The following is a 26,396-nucleotide window of genomic DNA, read 5'->3' on the forward strand; positions in this document are numbered from 1 at the left end:
TGGAAATAGATAAGATTTTCTATTTTTAGAGTTGTAAAGGTTGAGGCTAAGAGAGAAAAAGCTACTTGTTCTAGTTCATGCAAGTAGTGTATTCATTTTTTAACATTTACCCTGGTGATACAGTAGTGATCATGTTTATCAAAATCCATGTGGTCGTGAGCTTACTTTGTAGCAGGGGGAGACAGATGATAAACAAATACAAAAATGAATAAGCGAGATAATTTTAAGATGTGATATAAATGACTGGGAGATGGACCTATGGATAGCTGATAAATGCAGCCAGTAAAAGAACATTTTCGGGCACCGGTGCAGAGTCCAAAAACATACATTTAAATATTCATTATGGATGTTTAATTTCTAAGACGCAGATACATTTTAAAAGGAAGATATTTTAAGAAAAACTGAAAGTATTACTTTTTGATGTCATTTTGGTTTTTGTGGTGCAGCTTCAAGTTTGATATAAATAGGCTCTATTATGGATTTATAAATCTTCCATAATTAATTTATAACCATAGATACATAAATATTTATTACTGACTATGGGTAAAATATTTTACTGAGTATTATGAGAAAGTCATTGCAATAGAAGAATACATCTTAATGGGGAAATAAGATATATTTAAATACACAGAATCTTGCATTATAAGGATCAAATAATACACACAAGTTTTTGTTACAGAAAATTGATTAGTAAAAAATTATTGCTGTTCAGAATGATTGCAGAAATATCATGAGGGGAAGGAAATTCATTTAAATCCTAAAAAAGAAAAAAGAAAAGTAAAATGTGTATTTTGGGAAAGAAGTGGCAAAGATTCCAGAGAGGAGACTGGCATAAACAAAAGTCTTGTGATAGGAACAAGCAAGGAGCATTCAAGTGACAGTGACCTGATAATCTGACCAGAGCAGAGAGTCTGCAATGAGGACCAATGGGAAAAAATGTTTCCAAAAACAGATTCGTGATAGTTTTTAGAGAGTCTTAAATACCTGGCCAAAAGGTCAGGAAAAGCAGTAGGTGCATTCAAGATTTTTGAGTAGAGAAGCAATGTTAAACTCACATATATTGAGATTTGTCTAATCCTCCGTGCTTATTTCACGGATGAAGAGACTAAGGTCTAGAGAGAGTAATTGTCTTGCCTGAGATCAGACAACTGGTCTGTCTGTAGCAGTCCCCTGGTTCCCCCAGCATTTTTATGATATACCATAAAGCCTCTCAAGATGAAGACAGGCTTTCACTTGTTTCTTTTGAGACAATCGCATTGCTGGGGATGGGGATGGTATATCGAAGGGCAAAGAAATAGTTTAGACCAACTATGATACAATGCTTTAGGCTTCATAAAGGTCTAAACCAGCATTATTCAACTTCTTAAAACCTATTCTTTCTTTTGATAATAAAGCCGATATCATGCCCTTCTTTAATCTTTTTTTGGGGACACTTTAAAGTGAAGTACATTATTTTAATGATAAACAGTAAAAATTACTTAACAGTGATATGAGGTATGTTTATCTCCCCTCACTCCTAGTGACATTTAGAGAAAGTGCCACCAACCTGAAATTAGTGGTAACAGGAAGGAAGGAAAAGCTGCAAGAGATTCTTTGAGGAATGAATCCCTAGGGTTTAAAGAACTTGGTGATTGGATATGAAGCTGAGCAAGAAGGTAATAAGGATGCATCTAAGACTGTATTTTCCAAAGAGTGTACATTTAGGGAATGTCAACTATGTTTGAGAAAATAAACAAATAAACAAAATTGTTCTAAAGAACAGGAGGTTTTAGAGCCCTATTCAAGTCCTAACCACTGGTCCTGTGGGCGTCGACCCATTTGTAAAAAGGACCTTTTCAAATATTATTAGTTAAGGCGTGGACTCATTGAATCATAGCAGGCCACAATATATATGACTGGAGTCCTTATAAGCAAAGGAAATTTGGACATAGTCATTCAATAGAAGCTAGAGGTCAATAGAAGGCAGAAGTCAGCAGAAACCAGAGGAACAGACACAAGGAAAGAGAGATCTATAGGTGATGAAGAATTGCCAGAACATGACACACTCTGGGAGAAAGCAAGTCCTGCCAATACCTTGATGTTGGACTTGTATCCTCCCAAACCATGAGACAATCAGTTCCTGTAGTATAAGGTAACCAGTGGTATATGTCAGAGCATCCTTGTCAAACCAAGAACATAACATTTAGCTTTTTGCAAATTTACTTGACTACTGAGCGTTAACTGCATGGGTCTGTGTTTCCATGGAAGTGACTTTTAGGATACCCACCTCCAAGTTTTTAGTAAGTCTGTGAAAGCTCTCTCTGACCAAGTGGCTGAGACCCTGGGCTCTGTGTTTGCAGTTTCCTACCTTGACTTGTAATCTGATTTTAACACTTTTTCTACCAGCCAGCAATTCTGACAAGTATCTTGCCTAGACTTCAATTACTTTCAACTCATACGCTGGTCTGGATCTATGCCTATTATGATCTCAATTGCTACTGTATCAACCACCTTCCTTCACTTGTGAATAAATAATAATAATAATAATCCCAAACTGCTTCCGACCCTAAGTACACACTAAATTAGCAGCCACAGGTAGTCTATGGTCAGAAATGGAAAGATGGATGAGTAAAAATTGAGAAGTAACAGCAGAATGTGATAAAGCAAGCAGGTATGTTGGGCTGTATAACTTTCAGGTCAACTTTATATGTGACTCCAAAACTTGTAACAAAGTTGGTACTTCCAGGTTTCATAAATCCTAAATGTAAATATATATCTAGCATTTGGCTGTTCTTTGTTTCTACACCGTTTCTAATTTTTTAGCCCATAGGGAAGATAGCTAGAAGGACAAAGTGCTGATATTTACTACTACAATAACCAGTTTGACTAATAATTTTTTAAAAGAGACTCCATAGATGAATTAAGCATGCTCTTTTGAAGAGAAAAATAAAATGAGGTATTAGAAGATAATATAAGAAACCAAATATGGAGGGTGGAGGCATGGAGGGGAGAGAGTGAGAAGATGGGCTATTAGTGTATTAGTGTTAGGTCTAGGCTCTGGGTCCCTCCCCTAATTTCCCTCTTACAAAGCCGGGTTGCAGATCAGGACATGAGCCCCATCGCTGCTCCCTCCCTCCCCCACCTCGCCCCGTATGAATCTACAAACTAGGCATTGCCAAGTTACAAGATAAACTAGGTGTAATACCCCACTGGCCAAAGCTCAGGTACCTTACATTTATTCAGAAGACACTGTGTAACCTCCTAATTGGCAGAAAGCCCTATAAAAAAAGGAATCCCGCCACTAGACCGCGTGGTTATCCTTTCTGAACAGTCTTTCTTCTGCCGGCTGGGGCTGCCCTGCAGCTTCTCTCAATAAACTTCTATTGCTGCCTGCCATTTGACTTCCTCGCCTGTCTTTCATAATGTAATATCTCACAATTAGAACATACTTCGAGGGCTAAAATGTATAAGTAAGAGATGAGCATAAATAGGATAAACATCAGAATAATATATTTAAGACCTAGTTTAAGTAAACAACTACAATCCAAAATGTGATTAAAAATATGGTATAATTTGAGCATATTCAGTATGTCTTTGAAAAGGTCATATTATAAATAAGAAATTTACTGTCATGAATTACCAAATCTATGAAAATATTTCTTTCTAAAAGCACCACCCCCCTGCCCCTCCACCCCATGGTGGTTCACTCCTTTATTTTCCACAAAACAGGATCCTTTCTATGTTATGCAGCGTCAAAAGCTTTGCTGCACAGATATCAAAAAGGCTATAAACTGCTTTGCAGGTAAAAGCTTCTTTCTTTATCAGAAAAGGGCCTCTCAGGCAGCTGCAAATTAGCAGCAATAGTTTAGGGATTAACCAGGATCCGAGGAGCTGCTATTTACATCTCCATATGAAACAAATTTAGCACTGATTTGGAAATAAAGGTTGAAAATACAATACAAAGGCTTTACTTGAATAACTGATTGAAACAATCTGAGTGTATGATCAAAGAACATTTTCAACAATTTCTAGAAACCCTTTTTTCTACAAAGATGGATTGCATGTCTTCTGATGTTTAAATTTCAGTGAAATAAAACCATATTGTTTTGTTTTCTGTCTCCCTAGGATACATTATACATTTTCAGTCATTGGTTTATCTTGTGCATTATTCACCTTTAACCAATAAAATTAAGCTGCTCAGTTTCACATCAATAGATAGATTCATTTTATGGTTGTTAAGCGCATGTGTCTTCCTTCAGTCTTTTGTTCTCAGCAACAAGGGAAGGATTAAAATATTTTTAAAAGTAATCCTCTGCAATACTTACATTCACTGTTTTTTGTGTTTTTTTTGAAATGAAATTCATTCTTCAGAAACCAATTTTGAATAATAAATGGCAGGAAATTATTTTTTAATAGCAGAATATTACTGCTCAAAGATCATTAGGCACAAAATTTAATCAGAATGTATTATTTATATAGTCAATAAAGGAAGACAATGCCACCAAGAACTACATGTTCCCTGTAGTACCAGAGGAAGAGTGAATGACTTTTGACATAAAGCTGAATTTAAAGAAAACTTGTCAGTCAGATCGATTGAACAATCAAACATAAGGTAGTCTAAGAATTTCCTTTTAGACATTTAAAAATAGGTCCATGAATTCAAACATGAGGCATTTCTGACAGGAAGAAGAAAGAATAGTCGGCAGTGGGGAGAACACGAGGAGAGCCTGGCAGAAATATTGTAAAGGAAAGAAAAAAGGGGCAATGATCCTTGTAAGAGAGTGACAACCCAAACATCTGATCAAGTCAAGTGGGGAGCATGTTTCCCTAGATCCCAAGGAAAGGACCTTATTTATCAAAAGTGAAATGTTTATCAGAAACCTTGTCAGGTAAATACTCTCTCATACTGGTTTCTGATCCAAGTCTACTTTCTTCACACAGCTGAAAAGTTTCTGAAAAATTATCTATAAATGAAATTTTGTAAAACAAACAATATTTTAAATGTACTGGTTGTGGAGAGAATTCCAAGAAGCAATGACAAGGAAGACATCAAGAATAAATTTTTGAAATGAGAAACATTGCTCCCTTACTCCCTCACGTCTTGGTTTTAGAAGTTAGCATTTTGTGTGCTGAGCTTCCACTCAGAGTAATACAACTATATGCTGAATAATTCTGGGGGTAGAGAAGGAAAAATCAATTCTCTGAAGCAATGTCTATATATTTAAAATCCATTTGCCAGCTTTGAGTAAATTGATGTGTAACTTGTTTGAGAGAATTTGTGAATTGGTAAACAGCAAATAAATAGATAGTTCAGTTAAAAAGATCAAATCATTTGTACATTGTTTCCTATCATTCAGGATTTCAAAAACAGTATACTATGAGTGACGAAAACAGTCAGTACCAGTTTTTCTAAATAAGGTTAAGCTCCAAAAGGAGCTCAAAAAAATTACACTGAAAGGTGAAAATGAAGAGTCCTATTGATTGTGTTTTGTTTTTAAGAATTGTGCTATTGCATTATCATGTTAGTTCTATTAAATTAGGAACATACAAAGTGAAAAAAGATGTCATTAATTCTATTTGTGTCAATTGATAGTACTCTGTTCATGTGTGATTGAATTAAAAATTTCCAAAAGATGAAGGTTAAGAAAGGGTAATGGTGATTATCTGACCCTGGAGTCATCTTAGCAGAGACTTCCCCTTTCAAGGCTAAAGTAAAGTGGTTTGCTATTGACGTTTTCCCATATGCTATTTCTTGAAGCTTTCAAGCTTCTCTAAGTAAAATCATCCATCCACATCCAGCCATCATACCATCCAACAAATGTTTAAACTTTTTGAAGGTACTAATATTTTTATTTTTATGTTATTTCAAATAGACTTATTTAACTGATTACATTTATAGTAAATGTCACCAATGTGGACTTATGTAAAAAATTCGTATGAATAAAATACAACTTTGCATTTCCTATATTGTAGTGTGGAGTAAGATTTTGTTATTTCAAAAAGGATTCTACAAATAAAGAAGTTTGAAAACTAATACTCTGAAAAAATACCTGAAAATGCTGGGTGCTGAAAACAGATTTCAAGACGGGATGTGATAATGCTTATGGATATGCCAATTTTGACTAATATTTTTGAGTTTCTTTTTGAAACCATTAATTCAGCTATTTCTTCCTTTCCTTCCATTGTTTATGGAAATTTCACGTGATCTTCTGTTCATATGAGGAATCCACATTGGCAAATTCTGTTATTTCTGCCTGTATGTATATACTGAGCCTTTTGCTTTACACCACTTCCCTGACTATTCTTATGCCAAACTTGGACTACTTGAAATGTTCTGCCTATGTTCATCCTTATTTTCTCACTGCTTCCTCCAACAATACGTGTGAGCACACACATAAATACTCATAAACACATGTAAAATTGATTCACCAAACAGCAGCTGTAAACCTTTTAAACTATAAATCATCAGCTCATATCCCTTCCCTGTTCAAAACCCTACAATGAAACTATCACATTCACAATTAAATATAAAACAACTTCTAGAAATCTTTTTTTTGCAAAGATGGACTACATGTCTTCCGATGTTTAAATTTCAGTGAAATAAAACCATATTGTTGTTTTGTTTTCCTTCTCCCTAGGATACATACAGTGTCTGCCATTGGTTTATCTTGTGCATTATTCACCTTTAACCAATAAAATTAAGCTGCTCAGTTTCACATCAATAGATTGATTCATTTTCTGGTTGTTAAGCACATGTGTCTTACACCAAGATTTAAGTTCTCCCTAGAATGTAGTTCTAATAGGGCAGGCTTTTGTTTGTCTGGTTTTTTTTTTTCTGTTTTGTTTTGTTTTTTACTGCTTATCCTAAGAGCTGTAACAATGCTTTGAATGCATGAGTAAATGAATGAAGTTTCTTATTTTTCAATCCTAGACTCTGATAAGTTAAGTATGGATGTACAATTTCTAAAGTAGTTACAAGGTTATGCAAAGTAAATATGTCAAACTAGTAGAGGGAATAATGGAATATAAAAAAATCATTCAAAAGAAGGCAAGAAATAAGAGAAACAAAGCAGAAAATGAAGGCAATTATAAAGCACAAAATAAGAAGACAGAAATACATCCAAATGTATTAATGCTTACCATAAACATTCATGGCAACCAAAGTAGAATAAATGAGTTGTAATACATTTATACAATGGAGTACTATATAGCAGTGAAATCGAATGAACTAGAATTACAAAGGCAGGTGTGATGTTCAAGATAATAAGGCTGCACAAAAATGCAATTTGCCAAAGAGGACATACACAATGATTCCATTTATATAGGGTTAACAACACATAATCAGGAATTAGCATATTTTTGTAAGAGAAAAGGTTAGGTGGTAAAATCATAAAGAAAAGCAAGAGACTATGAATCTTTAACTTAAAAGTCATTCCCTTCTCTGACAGGAATGGCTAAATGGATGTGATTGGGATGGGTCCAAAGGGGGCGTCAAGGTTAATAATATGATTTATCTTAAAGTTGGTGTAAGGAGTGTTTGTTGTATCATCATTTATTTCAGACATATTTTATAAGTTCCCTCCATAGCTACTTAATAAAAACAAAACCAAAATCCATATAAAATGCTTATAGGAACTCTAAACAGGGCTTATGAACACTAGGTCTCTGAGGAAACCTTTTTTAAAAAAAAAAATTATGCTCTAATTTGCTAATGCTGCTGAAATGCAAAACACCAGAAACGGATTGGCTATTATAAAGGGGGTTTATTTGGTTACAAAGTTACAGTCTTAAGTCCATAAAGTGTCCAATGTAATGCATCAACAATCGGGTACCATTACTGGAGGATGGCCAATGGCATCCAGAAAACATCTGTTACCTGGGAAGGCACATGGCTGGTGTCTGCTCCAGGGTTCTGGCTTTAAAATGGCTTTCTCCCAGGACGTTCCTCTCTAAGCTGCAGTTCCTCAAAAAGGTCACTCTTAGTTGCTCTTAGGGCATTTCACCTGTCTTAGCTTCTCTGGAGCAAAAGCCTGCTTTCAACGGTCATCTTTAAACTGTCTCTTATCTGCAGTTCCTCTCTCAGCTCCTGTGCATTCTTCAAGTGTCCCTCCTGACTGTAGCAAGCTTGTTCCTTCTGTCTGAGTTTACATAGTGCTACAGTAAACTAATCAAGCCCCATGATGAATGGGTGGGGCCATGCCTCCATGGAAACTATCCAATGAAAGATCTTGCCCACAGCTGAGTGATCACATCTCCATGGAAACATCCAATCAAAAGTCTCCAATCCAATCAACACCAATACTTTCCTGCTCACACAAGACTCAAAGATAATGGCATTTTGGGGAACATAATACATCCAAACCACAAATTACAATGTTGCTTAAGGCATATGGGGCCAGTTTTATGCTTATGCAGCCAATTTTCAAGTTTCATCATCTCATTCATCCACCAAAGTCAGACAGTTTTTACTTTACAATTCCATGATTTATGATTTGTTAATGCAAATAATTCTGGGGAAGGTGATAATGGAATTAAGTACACAGCAAAGGATACAAGTCTGACACCAGGGCCTTGGCAGGCTTTGATATGAGGAAGAGGTTTGCAGGGAGGAAGTGAGGCCAAGTAAAAGGCAGGAGTGGGGAGGCTGGAGAAGCAAAAGGCCTTTAAGATCTTTGTAGACTTGCCTATTGCCAGTTCCAAGATCATCAACTCATTTAGAACTAACACAAAGGAATCTGGGTTAGAAAGCCATTGAGCCTGTCTGGGAATCAGTGTTCTCACTTGTAATATGAGAGAACAAGTCAGGAAGATATATAAGGTCTCTTCCATTTCCAAGATTCTAAACTTCTATGATTCCGTGAACACAAAACTGTTTAATTGCTTTGGTTTGCACCAGAGAACAAAAACTGCTAAGCCATCCGTGCTCATTAAATTCCATATAAATTATGAACACCTGCATTAGAAATACACACACCAATAACCGTAGTAGTACACTGGTGATTAATTAGGTAGTATTCTTCTCTTCATGTAAATATTTAACAGGAATCCTCCATGTTGCCTATGCCAAGTTTATCTATGAGAGGAGAGAAATTTGAATGGAGGCCTTAATGAGGAAATATTTCTTTATGGGGGAGGGGTAGCTAACAATTTTGTATTTGCAGAATTTTGTTCAATTGCTGAGCTACTATCTCAAAGGGGGAGATAGTGCATTGGTTTCTTGCTGCCTTGTACTTAATTTCCCTTACATATGTTATTAAAAATTGGTATGCTCTACTGTAAGTATGCTTGAAAAAGCAAATAGTGAAAGAGCCATTCTGTGATATAAAATTTGGGGATGTTAGATATATCATGACAATGAACAGCTAAAGCAAATCTGATAACTCTAAAAGAATGATAGAAATCAGATCACAGCAATCAATACTGATGACAGTGACTGTAAAAATAATTAAAGTCAAAATCATACATATCCTTATTACTAATTACTGAATTTTCCTGTTCTTTATAGAAAAACTGTAGTTTTAGACACAGCTGGAAAAGGCTGTGGTATTCTTGTACAAGCAGTGATACCATGTCAAAAGGACAGTACATTTAATATATGGCATTTTTTTTTTTTTTAGAAAAGAAAAGTTTTCTTTCAAAACCACTGGAAAAATGCAATGTTGGATAATTTAATTTTATTAGTAATAGAAAGAATATATATTTTTGGAAAGCATGTTGGTCTTTATAAAGCAGCCAATATTATGTGTTGAAGTGAGGCCAATTTAAGCAGTGAGAGAAAATTCCTGAACCAGAATTTCAAATTGTGGAAAAAACTGACATTAATGGAATGAAACTAGAGTGCCCAAATTAAAAATTCCTCTCTTGTAAACTTGACCCGAAATTTTAGATTCTGTCACAGGTTAAAAAAAAAGTTCAGTTGTCTCATTCAGCTTTCCCATGGGCACCGGTCCAGATTTCAGATTCAGCAATGCCTGTTGGCTTATCTTTTTGTCACTGATCTACAAAAACAGGCCTGAACTAAGAGAGTCAAGATTATGTAAGCAGAAGTGGAAGAAAGTGAAAAGCCCTGCTTATTTGATTTGACACTGTATTTCACACTACATCCTTCATGGAAAACCATGTTTTTTTCTGTGACGCTACTAAATTCATTATATATACATATATCCTTTCACAAGGATTGTATTCCAATTTGAATGGTATCTTTGCTTCTAGTGGGCAATATTTTGCAGAGCATTCATGAAGTTTAAGTTTAATATTAGAATTAATCTCTTCAGCCTTTTCTAAGGATTAGATGAAGGCTACATGGGGAAGAAACGAAGGGAACTTACTGGCAAGGCTAAATAGTGGCTCCTCCAAAGATGTTTTCATCCTAATCCCCAGAACCTATAAATATGTTATCTTACATAGTAAAAGGCTTTGAAGATGTGATTAAGTTGAAGATTATTAGATGGGCGAGTATCCTGGCTTATCCAAGAGGGCCCAGTGTAATCACAAGGGTCTTTATAAGAGGGAGGCAAGCAAATGCCTCTTTGTTGCTCAGATGTGGCCCTCTCTCTCTAGCTAAGCCAACTTGAAAGGTGAAATCACTGCCCTCCCAACTACATGGGATCAGACACCCAGGGGAGTGAATCTCCCTGGCAATGTGGAATATGACTCCCGGGGAGGAATGTAGACCCGGCATCGTGGGATGGAGAACATCTTCTTGACCAAAAGGGGGATGTGAAAGGAAATGAAATAAGCTTCAGTGGCAGAGAGATTCCAAAAGGAGCCGAGAGGTCACTCTGGTGGGCACTCTTTGGCACAATTTAGACAACCGTTTTTAGGTTCTAAAGAATTGGGGTAGCTGGTGGTAGATACCTGAAACTATCAAACTACAACCCAGAACCCATGAATCTCGAAGACAATTGTATAAAAATGTAGCTTATGAGGGTAGACAATGGGATTGGGAAAGCCATAAGGACCACACTCCCCTTTGTCTAGTTTATGGATGGATGAGTAGAAAAATAGGGGAAGGAAACAAACAAACAAACAGACAAAGGTACCCAGTGTTCTTTTTTACTTCAATTGCTCTTTTTCACTTTAATTATTATTCTTGTTATTTTTGTGTGTGTGCTAATGAAGGTGTCAGGAATTGATTTAGGTGATGAATGTACAACTATGTAATGGTACTGTGAACAATAGAGTATATGATTTGTTTTGTATGACTGAGTGGTATGTGAATATATCTCAATAAAATGAAGATTTAAAAAAAAAAAGAGGGAGGCAAGAGGGTCAGAGCGCAGAAAAGATATAACAATGGAAGCAGAGGTCATAGATACTATTGCTGGAAGAGGGCCACGAGCCAAGGAACGTGGACAGCCTTCCAGAAGCTGGAAAAGTAAGGAAAGAGATACCCCCCTAGAACCTGCAGAAGGAATTCAGCCCTTCCAGTACCATACATTTTTGAACTTTTGATGTCCAAAAATAAGTTGGTAGTAATATGTTACAGCACCAATAGAAAATTAATATATTTACTGTTGGGCTTTATTGAGAAATGGGATTCTACATAATGCAAAGTTATAGAATAACCCTCTTAAAATAAATATACCATTCAAAAATTAAGAAATACTAGAGAAATATTAACAGAAAACCACATCCAACTTCATTTGTAATTCATTTAACCCAACAATTGGACATTACTATCAAACTTAGGGTGCTAGTGTGAGTGGGGGTGCAGAAAACAGCCACTTTATATTTACTGCTATTGGGAATGTGAAATCCTACATCTTTAGTAAAGGGCAATTTTGCAATGAGGATTAACAGAATGTATGTTATCATTCCAACAATTCTACTCTTAACAAATAGTCCAAAGAAATAACCAAGGACCCATGCAAGTATCTAACCACAAAGAAGTTCATCTCATGAATTGTAATACGAAAATATTGGAAACAATACGAATGCACAACATGGGGATTTAATTAATATATTATGATATAATAAATTAAGACATTAATCACAAATAGAATGCTGGGCAGTTAAAAATGACATTGTGAAAGTACACTTTCTCTATAAAAATGGTCATGCTGAATTGTAATTTCTTTATAAAGCTGGGCACAGCCCAATATGTACAATATAATTTGGTTTTTGCAATACATATGCATATGCACAGATTATATATATATACATACAAATAAACACATTTTGGAATAATATTTGCTCTTCTAACATCTAACACATATATCACAAGTGAGTTTCAGGATCTGTTCTAAGCATTGTACATATATTATCTCCTTTCATTCTCACAACAAACCTATAGGATAAACACTATTATTAATCTTTGTGATGGTTAAGTTCATGTGTCAAAATGGTCAGATTATGATGTCCAGTTGTTTGGTCAAGAAAGCATTGGCCTGATTGTTACTGTGAGGATATTTCATGGACTCAAATCATCAGTAAGTTGATTGTGTCTATGGCTGATTGCATTTACAATCAACTGAGGAGACTGATTGCCTTCAACAATGAGAGATATCTCATCCAATAAGTTGAGGGTTTTAAAAGGAGATGTGATGATTTCAGCAGTCAGAAGAGAGAATTTCCATCTCTACTTCAGCCAGCCAGCTTCTCCTGTGGAATACATTGAAAACCTTCATCATAGTTCCAAGCTTGTGGCTTGACCTATGGAATTTGGACTCGCCCATCCACACAGTCACATGAGACAATTCTTACAAAAATCTCATAATGTTTACATATATCTCCTATCAGTTCTGTTTCCCTACAGAACCCTGGCTAATACAGTCTCCATTTCACAGCTGAGGATCAGAAATGTTAATTTGCTGAAGTTCACATAAATAGTGGCAGATCTGGAATTCCACCCAGGTAATCAATCTCCAGGGTCTGTGGGCCTAACCATTGTATAATACTGCCTCCCCGATGTTGGCTAGCCTTGAATGCTGGGATTACTGACATATTTTTAAATTATTTTATACTTTTGCAAATTTTTAAAATCTAATTTTGACAAAACAACAAAAATAACAGCTAATATATAGTGAGTCTATTCTAGACGGTGTGCTAAGTGCTTTCTATTCATGATCTCAATTATTCCTAATTAAAACCTCTTGAGATATTTTTAGACATTCAGTTTTGCAGATTAATTTACTGAGAGTCACAGAGATTAAGAAACATTTTTACAATCACAAGATACTAAGTATTAGATTCAAATTCACATTATCTGGCTCCAGGGTCACTGTTTCTAACCACCCTCATGTTGCCTTACTAAATATAATGCTGTAGGAAAATTCATTAAAAGAAAAGAAACCCACCCTTTCTGGCCTTAGGTTCAGAGAGCTTCAGCATAGCATTGAATGTAGCTTAATAAAAGTGACTCTCTATAAAACATAAACTTGGTTAATATTGAGCACATTTCATTAAAGACTTCAATGTGGGCATGGGTTAGGCACTCAACAGATCAGACAGGAATTTCACTACAACTAATGCATTTCCAATACGGAATCCAAGTAGTGAGATTTGAATTTAATTGTCTCTAATAGGAAAGATACTATCTATATAATATAAATGTGTAAAGCTGCCTACATATGCCTAGGCATCAATATCTGAACAGCAGAAATGAATCTTTTGCCCTTTCCCCATGAACATTTCTTTGGGGTTTCTGTTGTAGTGAAAGGAAATTTTCAACAAAAATAGTTGTTTCTTAACATAGTCTACTCTACTAATTATTTCCTCATGTAGGCCAGTCTAGGCTCTCTTTTCCATTTTTCTAAATGCTGGGGTATTGTTGGAGTGGCTACAATGACTCACATTGGACTCACTTGTACCAAATTCTTGCTCTTCTATATGCAATTATCTTATACCATGTGGTGGGTATTCAAGGAGCAGTTATACATTTGAAACAAACTTTAGCTGAGGGTTTTCAGGTGATAGATTTCTTAAAGCTCTCTTTCCCTATGGAATTCTTTTACTCCGATTTTAATGAGAGTAAGACCTGATAGTCCACAAATTTAGCAGCTGAAAACAATACTCATTTCTTAGCTCAAAGTTCTGTCAGAAGTCAAGGCACAGCGTGGCTGGGTTCTCTACTCAGTATATCATAAGGTTGAAATCAAGGTGCTGACCAGATTGAGGTCTTGTCTGGAGGCTTTGGGGGAAAAATTTCCTTCTGAGCTCATTCAGATTGTTGGCAGAATTTGTTTCTTGTGAGGCTAGGACTGAAGTTTCCATTTCCTTGCTGGCCATCAGACAATAACCACCCATAGCAATTAGAAGCTAGCACTTTTCTTTTGCTTTGTATACCCCTCCATTTTCAAAGCCAGCCACAGAGCTTCTCCTCACACTGAACCCCTCACAAACTTTGAATCTCTTTGACTTATTCCTCTTCTCCAAGCCAGAGAAAACTCCCTGCTTTCAAAGGGCTTACCTGGTTAGTCAGGACCACCCAAGATAATCTCTCTTTTGCTATATAATGGGAGTGTTATCTCATCATATTCACAGATTCTCCCGACACTCAAGGACAAGGGATCTAACAAGGTCACAGGTCATTGGGGGTCAATCTTAGAATTCTGCCTATAGCACGTACTTACCACTTCTGTCACTGATCTATTTGAAAAACACACAACATTTATATATAAAAGATGTATTCAAATATATAATGAGCATCTCCAAGTTGCTAAGCAGACTTAAGCATTTGATGCAACAAGACTAACAACTTACTCTTCTTGGTTTACAGCATGGTTCATTATATAGGCAAATTCTTTGGGGTATGGAAATAAAGTTGATTTTTTCCTAAACAATATGATATAGTTGGAAATTTATTGATTCATAACATTTCTTTCATTTCTTAAAGGATGCAATATATTAAAATATTCAGTACAGTCTGAATTAAAATTTGAAGGACCTAACAGACCTATCCCTAATATTTTCCCATCCTTCCACATATATAAAACTAACCTAGGTTATGGTGGACAGGATGAAGGTAGTAAAAAAGAACAAAAGGGACTAGCCCATAAAAATTTAAGATGTTTGAATAATCTCATTTTTTGAACACTGATGTAAAATGAGTTGTTAACATTAAACAGAAAAGAAGATTGTGAAAATAAAGGATCATGTAGGATTTTTAAAATCTTGACTTTTAAAAAAAAAGGTATGGCACATATTTAAAGTCCAGTTAATTCTAAGTTTCTGATTAGATTTTACTTACTATAAAAATGATTAGCTCAATTCTAGATCTGTGCACAGATTCTACTTTATCATTATCCATGTTGATTGTGTATAGAAATTCCACTATTTGGCGGCAAACTCTTCCATGATAGTCATTAGATTCATTCTGATTGGAAGAGATTATAGAATAAAAGGCGAAGTCTTTCATTAAAAAAATCAGTGCACCTGTTTGTAATTTTACCAAGTTAGAAAATTTTCAGAATCAGCACAGATAATTAAAAAGAAGAAGACTTTTGAGGAACATGTACTTGCTGGAAAACTGCAACATTAAGCTACAGGGAAGTTTTTGGGATACTATGAATAAACTTTCATCTAGCTTTCAAAATCATTGATGTGGTTTAGACAGGTAGAAACAGGCTTACACAGAACTTAGGCCAGTGCTAGGGACATGGAAGAATGGGCTATTTTATTGGTAGCCCATTTGACAGTGTAACTTCCTCATAGCCAAAAGTCCCTAAGGAAGGATTGTTAAATTATTTCTGTTGAAGGATGATGCAGGAATACATTGTATGCATATTCATTTTCTACTTCCGCAATTGCCATCATAAATAAAAAGAATTTCAGAAAAGAAACAGGAAGGTAATTTGTAACTTTACAGAATCAAAGGAACACATTTAACCATTCTCTATTAATATAAATCTTAAAATCATAATTAAAAGCAATGAAACATAAATTTGAATGTGGTTTAAAGGGGAAATGTTAGGTTGTATATATGATAATAGAATAACAATTTTTTTTAAAAAATCTATGGAATTGCACTATACAAACAGGGAACTCTAAGTTAAATCTACAGCTACTAGTACAGTTATTAAAATGTGTTTTCATCAATTGTAGCAAATGAACCACACCAACGTAAGGTATTAATAATAGGGTTGTATATTGGACTCCTGTATTTTATGCATGATTGTTCTTAAACCCACAACTTCTCTAATTAAAAAATAATAATAATAAAATAGCATATGGAGTAAAATTCTCTGTCAAGAAAAATGGAGAAATTACTTTTGTAATAAGCAAAAATCTGAAGCACTTTATCAGCAGCAGACCTTCATCAACGAACTTCTAAAGAATTAGGCAAAGACCCAAATAGAATAAATGAGATTCTAAATGTTTGGGGTGAGTGAAAATATGGTAAACATGTGGAAAACCTAAATAAAAATAAATGAATAATTCAATAACTAAATGTCTAATCTATGAGTCCACTTCCAAAACATATGGGCAGAGATTAAGAAAAGGACAAAAATGGCAAGCAAGAATATAAAGCCATTGCATTTTTGGAAGGAAATTTAAAATACTTATTAAATTTAAATTTGGGTTAGTTATGTTAATTAATATTTCAAAAGTAACCACGAAGGGTGGAAAAATAACTAAAAAGCCTAGCTTCCACAAGTAGATAATGAAAAAAAAAGGGGGGGTCTCATTCAATATAAGCAAAATAAGCAAAAAACAAAGAAAACATTTGCTTGGCAAATGAAAAAAAATCACATATATTTAACAATTTCCTATGCATAAACCACAAAATGCAATGTATTATGTACATCTTTACCCTACCCATTCTTCATGACTTCATTTTGGTCTTGCCTCCTTTCAGCCAATTCTCTACTCCAGTCCACCCTGATGGCTCCTTTCTCTAGGTTTCAATTTTATTTTCATTTCATATTACACTGTTTTCCAAGTAACTATTTCCTAATGGTTTCAAGGGTGTCAGTTCTGTCTCTCAGGTTTACAAAGTTTTTAAAAACTGAAAGTTAAAAAACTATAAAGAGGATAGACTGTAAAATAAAATGGGCACAGTTTCAAATCCAGTGCTGCTACTTGCAGTGTGAACTTGGACAAATTCCTTAACCTTTTGGAAGCAATCTCTTCCTAAACTTGTATCTAGATTTCTTTAAATGTCTTAGCAACTTGACCAACAACAGCCTTCACTGAGTTCTTCTGGAAGGTGCAGACTTTATTATTACTGCCCTGTAACCCAATATCGGGAACATCTGAAATTTCGATAAATATTTCCTGGTCACTTATGGGAACTCCAGAATGGTGAAGAAAACAAGAGATAGCATGAGGCAAATGCCATTAATAGATTATGAATGGAGGCAGAAAGTCTTATAATCTTATAATGAAATCTTATAATGAAGATTTGGATTTTAAAATCTATTGCAATTCAAGAAAGATAAATAAGATTTCAAACAACGAAAGAGACGCTATCAAGTAAGATGCCCTATTTGCTGTTATTAATATATGAGCCATCCTTGATTCTTATTTTTAACTCATACCTCAGGTGAGAGGTGGTTACTGACATGATTGCCAATGATCCCCACCTCCTGGTGCTCACGCCCTTGTATAATTGCCTCATCTGAGTGTGGACTGGACCTACTGACTCGCCTCTGACCCCTAGAATATGATAAAGGTGACAGGATGTCACTTTTGTGATTACATTGTAAAAGACTGACTCTCTTCTTGCTGGTATTTTCTGCTGGCCATGATGGAGAGGCAACTTCTGTCCAACAACCTTCAAGAAACTCAATCCTGACAAAGATCACTGAGAGAGCTTGCAAGCAAACTTTGTTCCAGTTGACTGTTGAGATGACTGTGGTCCCTGGGCTGACACCTTGATTAAAGCCTCTTGGGAAAAAAAGGACCCAGCCAAGTTGTGCCCAAATTCCTGACCCACAAAAACTCTGAGATAATAAATATATATTATTTTAAGCCACTAAGGGTTTTGGGGTAATTTGTTATGTAGCAATAGGTAACTAATATACTTCATATCAGCTAATTCATCAGTTAATTCTGTCAGCCCTACCTTCAAATTTCATATAGAATCTTGCCACTTCACTGCTACCATCTTCAGCTAACACAGTATGATTTATCACCTGATTCTTGCAATTGCCCCCTAAGAATATGTGACTTTTCTTGCCCCTTAATTCTATCCTCAAAATAGCGGGTAAAGCAATCTGTTAATGGGTTCCATTCTCATTTGGCCATCTTAAAACCTACAAGGCTCTGAATGATCTGTTTCCTCTCCGTGTGTACACCTGGCTCAGCCACACTGGCTTCCCACATTTTCTCTAACACCCCAGGCACTCTTTGATTACTTAGCACTCTCTCTTTTCTCAGCATGGGATGCTCTTTGCTCAAAATCTTCATGGATGGTCTCTCAAATATCTTTACACAAGTGTCTTGTTCTCGAAGAGGTCTTCCCTCGCCACCCCATCTAAAATTGCCCTCCCTTCCCCTCAATGCACTTCCATGCTCTATTTTCCTTCTAAAAGGAAAATACTAATATTTATCACAATTGAATATTTTATATACCTTATTTATTTATCTTGCTCATTGTTTTTGTCTCCAGTAAAATGTAGGACCCATGAGGGCAGGGAGTATTTATATTTTGTTTACTGCTACATCTCCAGCATGTGGGGCAGTGCTTAACATATATTAGACACTCAATAAATATTTGCTGAATTAATTGAATGAACAATTGAATATTACTAACCTCCACAAGAAACTGGAGAAAGACTGTTTTGAAAAGGGGATGTGTAAAACATAGGTATGCAATAGCATTTGTAGGGCACTTAAAGCCACAAGGAGCTGTACATTAATAATACGCTAAGCAGTGGGGTGGAATTAAGCCATTCTTGGCTCTTCCTAAACAATCAGGAGTAAACCTTGGCATTAAATACTCTAAACTGCAGATAACTGACAACATTCAAATTAGGCACTGAGTCAGAACACTAATTAAAATTTACATTGAAAAGCTAATTGAGCTGCATTCACTTGCACAGATTCTTTCAATAGCAAATTACTTTCTCTCTTTAAGTTTAAAAGAATAAAACAAAGCTGACAGAAGGTCTCTTTTTGTTGCTTCAAAATTACCATTCAGAATCAACACCTGTAAGATAATTCCTAAGGGTACTTTCCAATGTGTTTAGTATTGCTATTAACCTCAAAATAAGAGTGTTCTCTTTTAACGTTATTGAACTTGAGCCCTAACTCTAACACTCAGGATCTACAACTCAGTTATTTAAAGAACAGATCACTAAACTTTTTCACTATACACTCCTAAGAGTGAAAAATAGTTGGGTCACTCTAAGACATATTAATTCAATAATGATATGCATATTATTGTGTTCCAGTATATTACATTTTAAAACATACACAAAATAGAAATTAAGAAGGATGAGGTAAAGAAGAAACAGCATTTAAAAATAAGTTTAATTTCATTGTGTATATTAATCAAAAATATTTTTGTAAACATTATTATTAATAATGTAATTTAGTGAAAGCAACATTATTGAATATTCCAAATTATATTTTAACATCTTGGTTTAACATTTTATGCTATCAAGGTCTTGTTTCAGTATTTTGTTCCCTTGGCTTCACTGCTGGGAAAGTTCCATCACAAAGATTCAAGACCCAAGTACCAAAGTAACATTTATTTTGTAAATAATAACAATACTTTTTGAAAAAAATTTGCTAAAATTTTCTATTACCTAATAGTTGTTCTGGAAGCAAGTGGCAATTGTTGCACATTTACATTTTTAAATCTTTTATTTGGAATATTTTATAGCGGGTTAGAAATTGCTGTCTTCAAGTTTTAGAAGTACCCAGATGTGAGATATTTTGCAGTTAATGCATTTACATAATTTTTGGCAACAAGATGATTTAGTGATGAAACTATATCCAAATAAACACTTTCAAAATACTGTCTCTGTAGCACATTAAAAAAAATAACATTTGCTTTTCAATTACTGTTAAAAACTATCCTTATTTAGAAGAGGCATGTGAAATGTGTGTGTGTGTGTGTGTGTGTGTGTTTAAAAGAATATCTCCCAAGTAGCACACTACTAGACATTGTAGGAAAGACTACAAATTTGGGATGCTTATGTTGTTTTTTTTCCACAAATAAGGCTTTATTTTGTCTGAATTTTAAACAGATTCTTGCTCATAACCATCAGATCGCTCCACTTTAGCACCTGTCTCATCTCCAGTTGCTTTTCCAGAACTACTACCTTCATCGTGAAGCTCCATGAGTTTTCCCAATTCAAACTTGGGCTTCTTCAGCATTTTTACTTTTCTAACAAACACATCATGGAGAGGACAGAGAGATCGGCAAGCCTTTTCTATGTCTTTACCAATGCTGTCTGGAATCAATTTATTGACCACTTCTTTCAAGTCATTTGTCTGCACCTCTTGGGTCATGATTTCCATCATCTTTTTCCAGATTTGGTGGACCTGTTGGTGCTGAGCATAAGAGGTCTTCCAAATCTGATTGTTGTGTTTTTTGGTAAAACAAACACAGAAAAGACGAAGCAAATAACCATCGGTAGTTTTGACATCGACATGAGCTTCAATCATGGTCTGCCATTTTTTGACCATGGAACACATTTTGTCATGGGTAAGATCCATGCCATGGAAGTTGGTTAGGCAGTTTTTGCCCTGCACATCCTCAGTAATTAGCCTGAATTTTCTAAATGCAACTTCATCATTCTGCAGATCAGCAAGACTCACTTCAAAAACACGACCCTTAAGGCCATCAGATGCAATCTTGGTTCCTTGAGTCCTCGTAACTAGTGTTTTCCCAATATTTCTTATATTAAACATTGCTGGTACTTTCACATCATACCAATCTTTCTTAGAAAATGGATCAACCACTTTCTTCTTGGCTTCTTTTTTGCCACCTTTTGTAAGGCGCTTGTTCTTGCCAACTGTCATGATGCTGCTCAGACAGCCAAAAGGGCGGAAGTGCCGGATGCTTATGTTTTGAAAAAGAAAATCCACAAACGATTTTTTTTTTTGATAACTTTTTTTAAGTTTTAAGGGTTGTGTCACAAGATAATCACTGAATATCTGGGAAAAAATCCCTCATGGTCATTTTCTGTATCATTACAAAGTATTCTAATATTCTACCACTCAAAATAAAATAAATCTACTTAACCAGGCACAGGCAAAAAGTGCCACAGTCAATTGTGTTGTGGAATTTCTATTCTTATTTCATGATGTCATGTGGTCAGAAGTGCAAAATTATTATCTGATACATGAATGAAGTGATGGCACCAATGAGAACCCTTATATTAATAATTCAGAAATTACTACAATATTTAGTTCAATGTCTGTACATTCAGTCATTGAACGAAGGTGAAACAACATGGAGCAGTGGCAAGAAACTGAGGAAGTTTAAGATCTCTACCTATAAGGAAAGATATCTAGCTGAAGGAATTTCACTGAACTCTTCTCTCTTCTCCTTTCTACTTTTTATCCTGTAGTAAGTATGCTATTAAACAGTAAAATGCCTAATAAATAAAAAAAGAGAAAAGTATGAAGAAAAAAAGAAATAAAACAAGGTCTTCAGAAACCAATAGACTAAATAGAGTACACTTTGCTTTAAATAATCTATTTTAACAGATACATTCTTTTGAAGTTAACATAAAACCATAAAACTTTATAAATATCATGTCTTTCTACATGGTTCATTCCAATGACTGAATATTTAGTTTCTTTCATTTCTGTATTAATTATTGCAAAAAAACAACCAACAACAATGAGAAAACCTCCTTCCTTCACTGTAACAGTCAGGGTTGAAACAGGAAACTGAGACCCATTCAGATCATTTGAGGAAGGTTTGATTATGAGCCAATTGAAAAAGGTGAGGGTGGGTAGAGGGAAACCATAATAAATAGGAAGTTATTTGGGGCCAGGAATAGAAGACCCTGTTAACACTCTTAGACCCAAGGTGTAGGAAAGGTTATTGGACCTCAGGAGAGATCTGGTGACCTTGAGAGAACACTGAGGCCTTAGCACTGAAAGAGAGCTCCCCAAAGACAGGGAGATAGGGAGTATATACGATGACCTCACTGTTTCCTGTCCCTGTAATCTACTGAGGTTACCCATTTACTATACCCATCCAGAAGTCTGAAAACAACAGAAACTGTTGGTGTTGTCTATGCAGGTAGTACTGTACAGACAAAGAGTGAACCCTAATGTAAACTACATACTTTAGTTAATAATAATGTGTCAACATTGGTTCATCAACTGTAACAAATGAATGTACCACACTAATGCAATATGTCATTAACAGCTGAATTTATTTGTTTACTTGGGGGTGGTGGGGAGATGGTGGTAGTTAATGGGAAACATCTATAATTTCTGTGCAGTTTTTCTGTAAACCTAAAACTGCTCTAAAAATGAAGTTTATTATTGATAATGGTAGGTGCACTTAAATTTTTTAAAATATTGATAAATAAACCTCCATAAAGGTTATAAAATTAAGCTTCCATCTGCAATGAGTACGTTTCAACACATTTTCACCAGTAAATTGTGACTGAACTTTTTATTTGCCAGTCTAATAGGTAAAAATGGTATTTTAATTGTATCTTAATATCTTTTATGACTGAGGTTGAGTACCTTTTCAGTGTTTAAGGGCCAGATATATTTATTTTTTGTTGAATTATTTGTTTATATCCCTTAAATATTTTTTATGGATTTTAGGGGGTCCATACTAATTAAGGGAAATAGGTTTTTTGCCATTGAAAATAGTTGATACACAAAGCACTCTGATTTTATTTTTGGGTTTTGTATAATAATTAAAAAATCCTTCCCTACTAATAAAAAAATTCCCTGATGCTTTTTTTTCTTCTAATATTTTTATTCTCTTTCTCTTTCTCCTAACTTGTAAATTTTTTATACATTTGGAATTTTTTTTTTTAGTGTATTGTGTAAGTTACGGATTCACTTTTTTTTTTCAGCTAGCTCTTGGCTCTCCAAATACTATTTATTAAATAATCTATCTTTCCTCCACTGATCTTAAATCTTTCCTTTTAAACATCTACTAAATTCCTGAAGATAATTAGGCATAATTCTGGATTTTGTACTCTGTCTCATTAATTTTTTGTCTTCTTTTTTGGTGGTACCACATAGTTTTAATAATGGCTAATAATTAGTTAGTAATGACATTTAATAAATGTTTACTATGTGTCAGGCACTGTTCTTCATAATGTCAGTCTTCCAGTGTCCTCAAACAGCCTAGAGTGCAGAGAATATTTTTCAGAAATTATTTTGGCTTTAAAACTTATTTAAGGGTAAATAAACTTAAATATTCAAAATTTATTTTATGAAAATATCAAGTAAAATTTTTTCTTAGGTGTTTAAGCTCAATTTACATATCTTATTATATTAATTATAAAATGTAGCAAATTTTACCAATCACTTTCAGGATGGGAGGATCTTTGATTAACGTCTTCCTATTTAACAACTTAATGCTCTGAAACATTCTGAACTGCATTTATAAACTTAGGATACTCAGTTTTCTTTTTAAGTAGTTCAGTGGTCTTTTTTGAGAGACAAAATTTTCCTTATATATCTAGTACATTAATATAAATATGGTGAATTGCTTACTTAAATGTTTCAATATTGATTACAAAGGTAGTAAGATTTCAAGTTAAAATCACAAGCACATTTGGCAGCAGATTTTAATCACTTAGTTAATCTGTTACTCTAAAGGCCAAATTCTCTTAAATGTTAAAAAATCAAAATGGAATATCTATACATATAATAATAATGACTACAGTTTCATTCTCTCAATATTTCTATGTCCAATTAAAACAAGCTTTCTCAAATGTGCCAAAATCTTGATAATTCTGGAAACTTGATGATAGTATGTGGGGGTTTATGGTACTATTTTCTCTACATTTATGAATGTGTGAAAATTTTCATAATAAAAGTATTAAAATACATCACCATTAATGAACCAAAAAAATTATCCCAAACAATCCTGGACATATCATCATTAGCAATTTTTGTGTTCCTCTCTCTCTCAGCTTGATGGGGCTTCCTAACAAATGGATTTCTGGGTAGGATGGTGATTTCAATTGAAAGCTATTTTATAATTTCTAGATCAATGACTTCCAATTGGGGCAGGCTTTCAACATTCGTCCCTTAGATTCACATTAGAAATTAGCTAAGTTTTCCGACTGTTCATGACATTCTCCTACGTTCCCTCACCCTGTCCCAGACTGCTATGTCACTAAAATAGACCTTGCTTCTCTCTGGATCTTAAAATATTTAAGTCACTTTCCTTCTAGCTCCAATGGCCCCTGAATTTAAAGGAATTCTCCTCAGTTATACTCTCCCTAATTATTTGAAGATTTTAGTTATTGGTTCACTGTCACTCTGTCCAACACCACTCATATCATAGTCTTTGGTGATTTTACCATCCATGTAGATGATTCTTTCAATACCCTAGACTCTCAGTTCCTTAACTACCTATTTTTTTTTTAATGATTTTATCTTTAACATCAGTCAATCCCATGCCATATACTTGACTTTGTTATTACCAATGTTTCAAAACTCTCCTTAATTTCAATTTCAGGCTTCTGACTTTCCACCCACTACCTTCTATTTTTCCATTTTACTGCCATTAAAATTTATAAGCAGGAATATCAAGTGGGCCCACTCTCCTTAATCCTCCAATACTTCCTCCCCATTCAAAAGATAGCCTTTTTTTCCTTCATAAGGCATCCAGATGAGAACCTCCATAAGCAACTTCTACCACATATATCCACCTAGCTGCATCTGTTCCCATGTACTCTTTCTTTTCTCCTATAATTATGTTTGGACTCTGTGTATCTATCCTCTTGGGATACTATCGTGTGCCACAGATTCCTATTTCTATCTTTACTCAAGGACTGTTCAGAGAAATTCTTTATCTTGTCTCTATTTGATTTTCCCCAACAATATATTAAAAAGCAGTTATTTTACCCTTCTTAAAATAAATAAATAAATAAATAAATAATTGCTCTCATCATCTCATTTCCCCTTCCAGCTATTATCCCACTTCTGTCCTTTCCTTCCAGGCAAAACTCCCAAACTCAATGTCATTGATATCTCTCCTTCGATTCTCTTCAGAATCTATTCCTTTAAGGATGTCACCTCAACTCCATGGAAACTGCTTTTTTTCATGACCTGCAGTGACCTCTGTGTTGCTACTCAGTTCTCAGTTTACTTGACCTATCAGCAGCATTTGACACAGTTGGTCAATTCTCCGTTCTAGTTACTCTTTCTTTATCTGTCTTGTGAGATTCTAAGCTTGTTTTTTCTTTTACATTTTTGGCTGTTTTCACTCAGTGTCCTTTCTTGGTTCTTCTTATCTCTTTGTTAATAGTTGGCATGATCACTAAGTTGCCTTCTATCTGTACTCATTCTCCTATGACCTCATCTACTCTTGTGGCCTTAAACCTTATCTATATTTTGATGACTCCCTCATTTTTATCTCAAGCAAAGATCTCAATATTCAGTTGGCATTACAATCTTTAATATGTCCAAAATGATGTCCTGGTATCTTCTTACTTACTTCTCCCCACCCCTACCCCAATCCAGAAACATGCTCACCTGAAATTATATTCTTTCAGTTTTTCAGGCAAATACTTGCTATCACTATGTAATTGTTTCCTTTATACTCTTCAACCAATCCATCAGAAATTCTATTGGCTTCATCTTCAAAACTATATCCAGAATTCAACCATTTATCACCCCTTCTATTACCTTCACTCTGTACTAGGTCACTATCATCTCTTGTCGGGATTATTGTGTTAAGTTCCTAGCTGGTTTCTTGTTCCTGCCACTGGTCTTCTTCAGTTGATGTTCAATACAATAGCCAGATTGATTCTGTTAAAATGTAAAGACAAGTCATGTCTTTCACCTCAGGACCCTCCAATTCTTTTCCCTCGCTTAAAGCCAATATTCCGATAATGACCTAAACATTTTTGCATGACCTCTCATCATTCTTCCCCCTTTCCTCTCTGACCTCATCTCCTACCATTCATAACCTTGTTCAGACTAATCCAGCCATACTGCCTCATTGTCCCAAACTCTGCTCATATTACATTAATTCTCACAAGTTCTGAATGTAAATACTATTTTTATCCTCTTTGTTAATGCCTGAGAAAAGTGAGTGTCATAAAAATTTAGTACCTTGCTGAAAGTCATACACGTAATAAACAGCAGGACCAAGTTTTGTATCCAGACACAGTGATATGGATCCTAAACCATTAACTATCAACCTGAAGAGTTAAGAGGGCCAACATTTTCATATATTAAAAACAAACTGGTTGTTTTGGAGAAGCACAAGTTTTCCTGAAATTGATAATGCAAGAAAATTTGCCCTTTGAGTCATTATATATTGGATAAAATTAATGAATTTGATCTTTACTTTGTAGGCA

General features: G+C 34.9%; 2 protein-coding genes across 2 annotated transcripts in view; both read right to left on the reverse strand.

The window, feature by feature from the left end:
* Positions 1-26,396, reverse strand: part of PIK3C2G (phosphatidylinositol-4-phosphate 3-kinase catalytic subunit type 2 gamma) — a 425,918-nt gene that overhangs the window by 153,918 nt on the left and 245,604 nt on the right. The window lies entirely within an intron of this gene.
* LOC119542073 (40S ribosomal protein S3a-like) lies at positions 20,110-20,895 on the reverse strand. The gene has a single exon (XM_037846574.1). The coding sequence runs from the start codon at positions 20,893-20,895 to the stop codon at positions 20,110-20,112; it is 786 nt and encodes a 261-aa protein (XP_037702502.1).

The sequence above is a fragment of the Choloepus didactylus genome, chromosome 8 (assembly GCF_015220235.1).
Source record: "Choloepus didactylus isolate mChoDid1 chromosome 8, mChoDid1.pri, whole genome shotgun sequence".
Classification (NCBI taxonomy): Eukaryota; Metazoa; Chordata; class Mammalia; order Pilosa; family Megalonychidae; genus Choloepus; species Choloepus didactylus.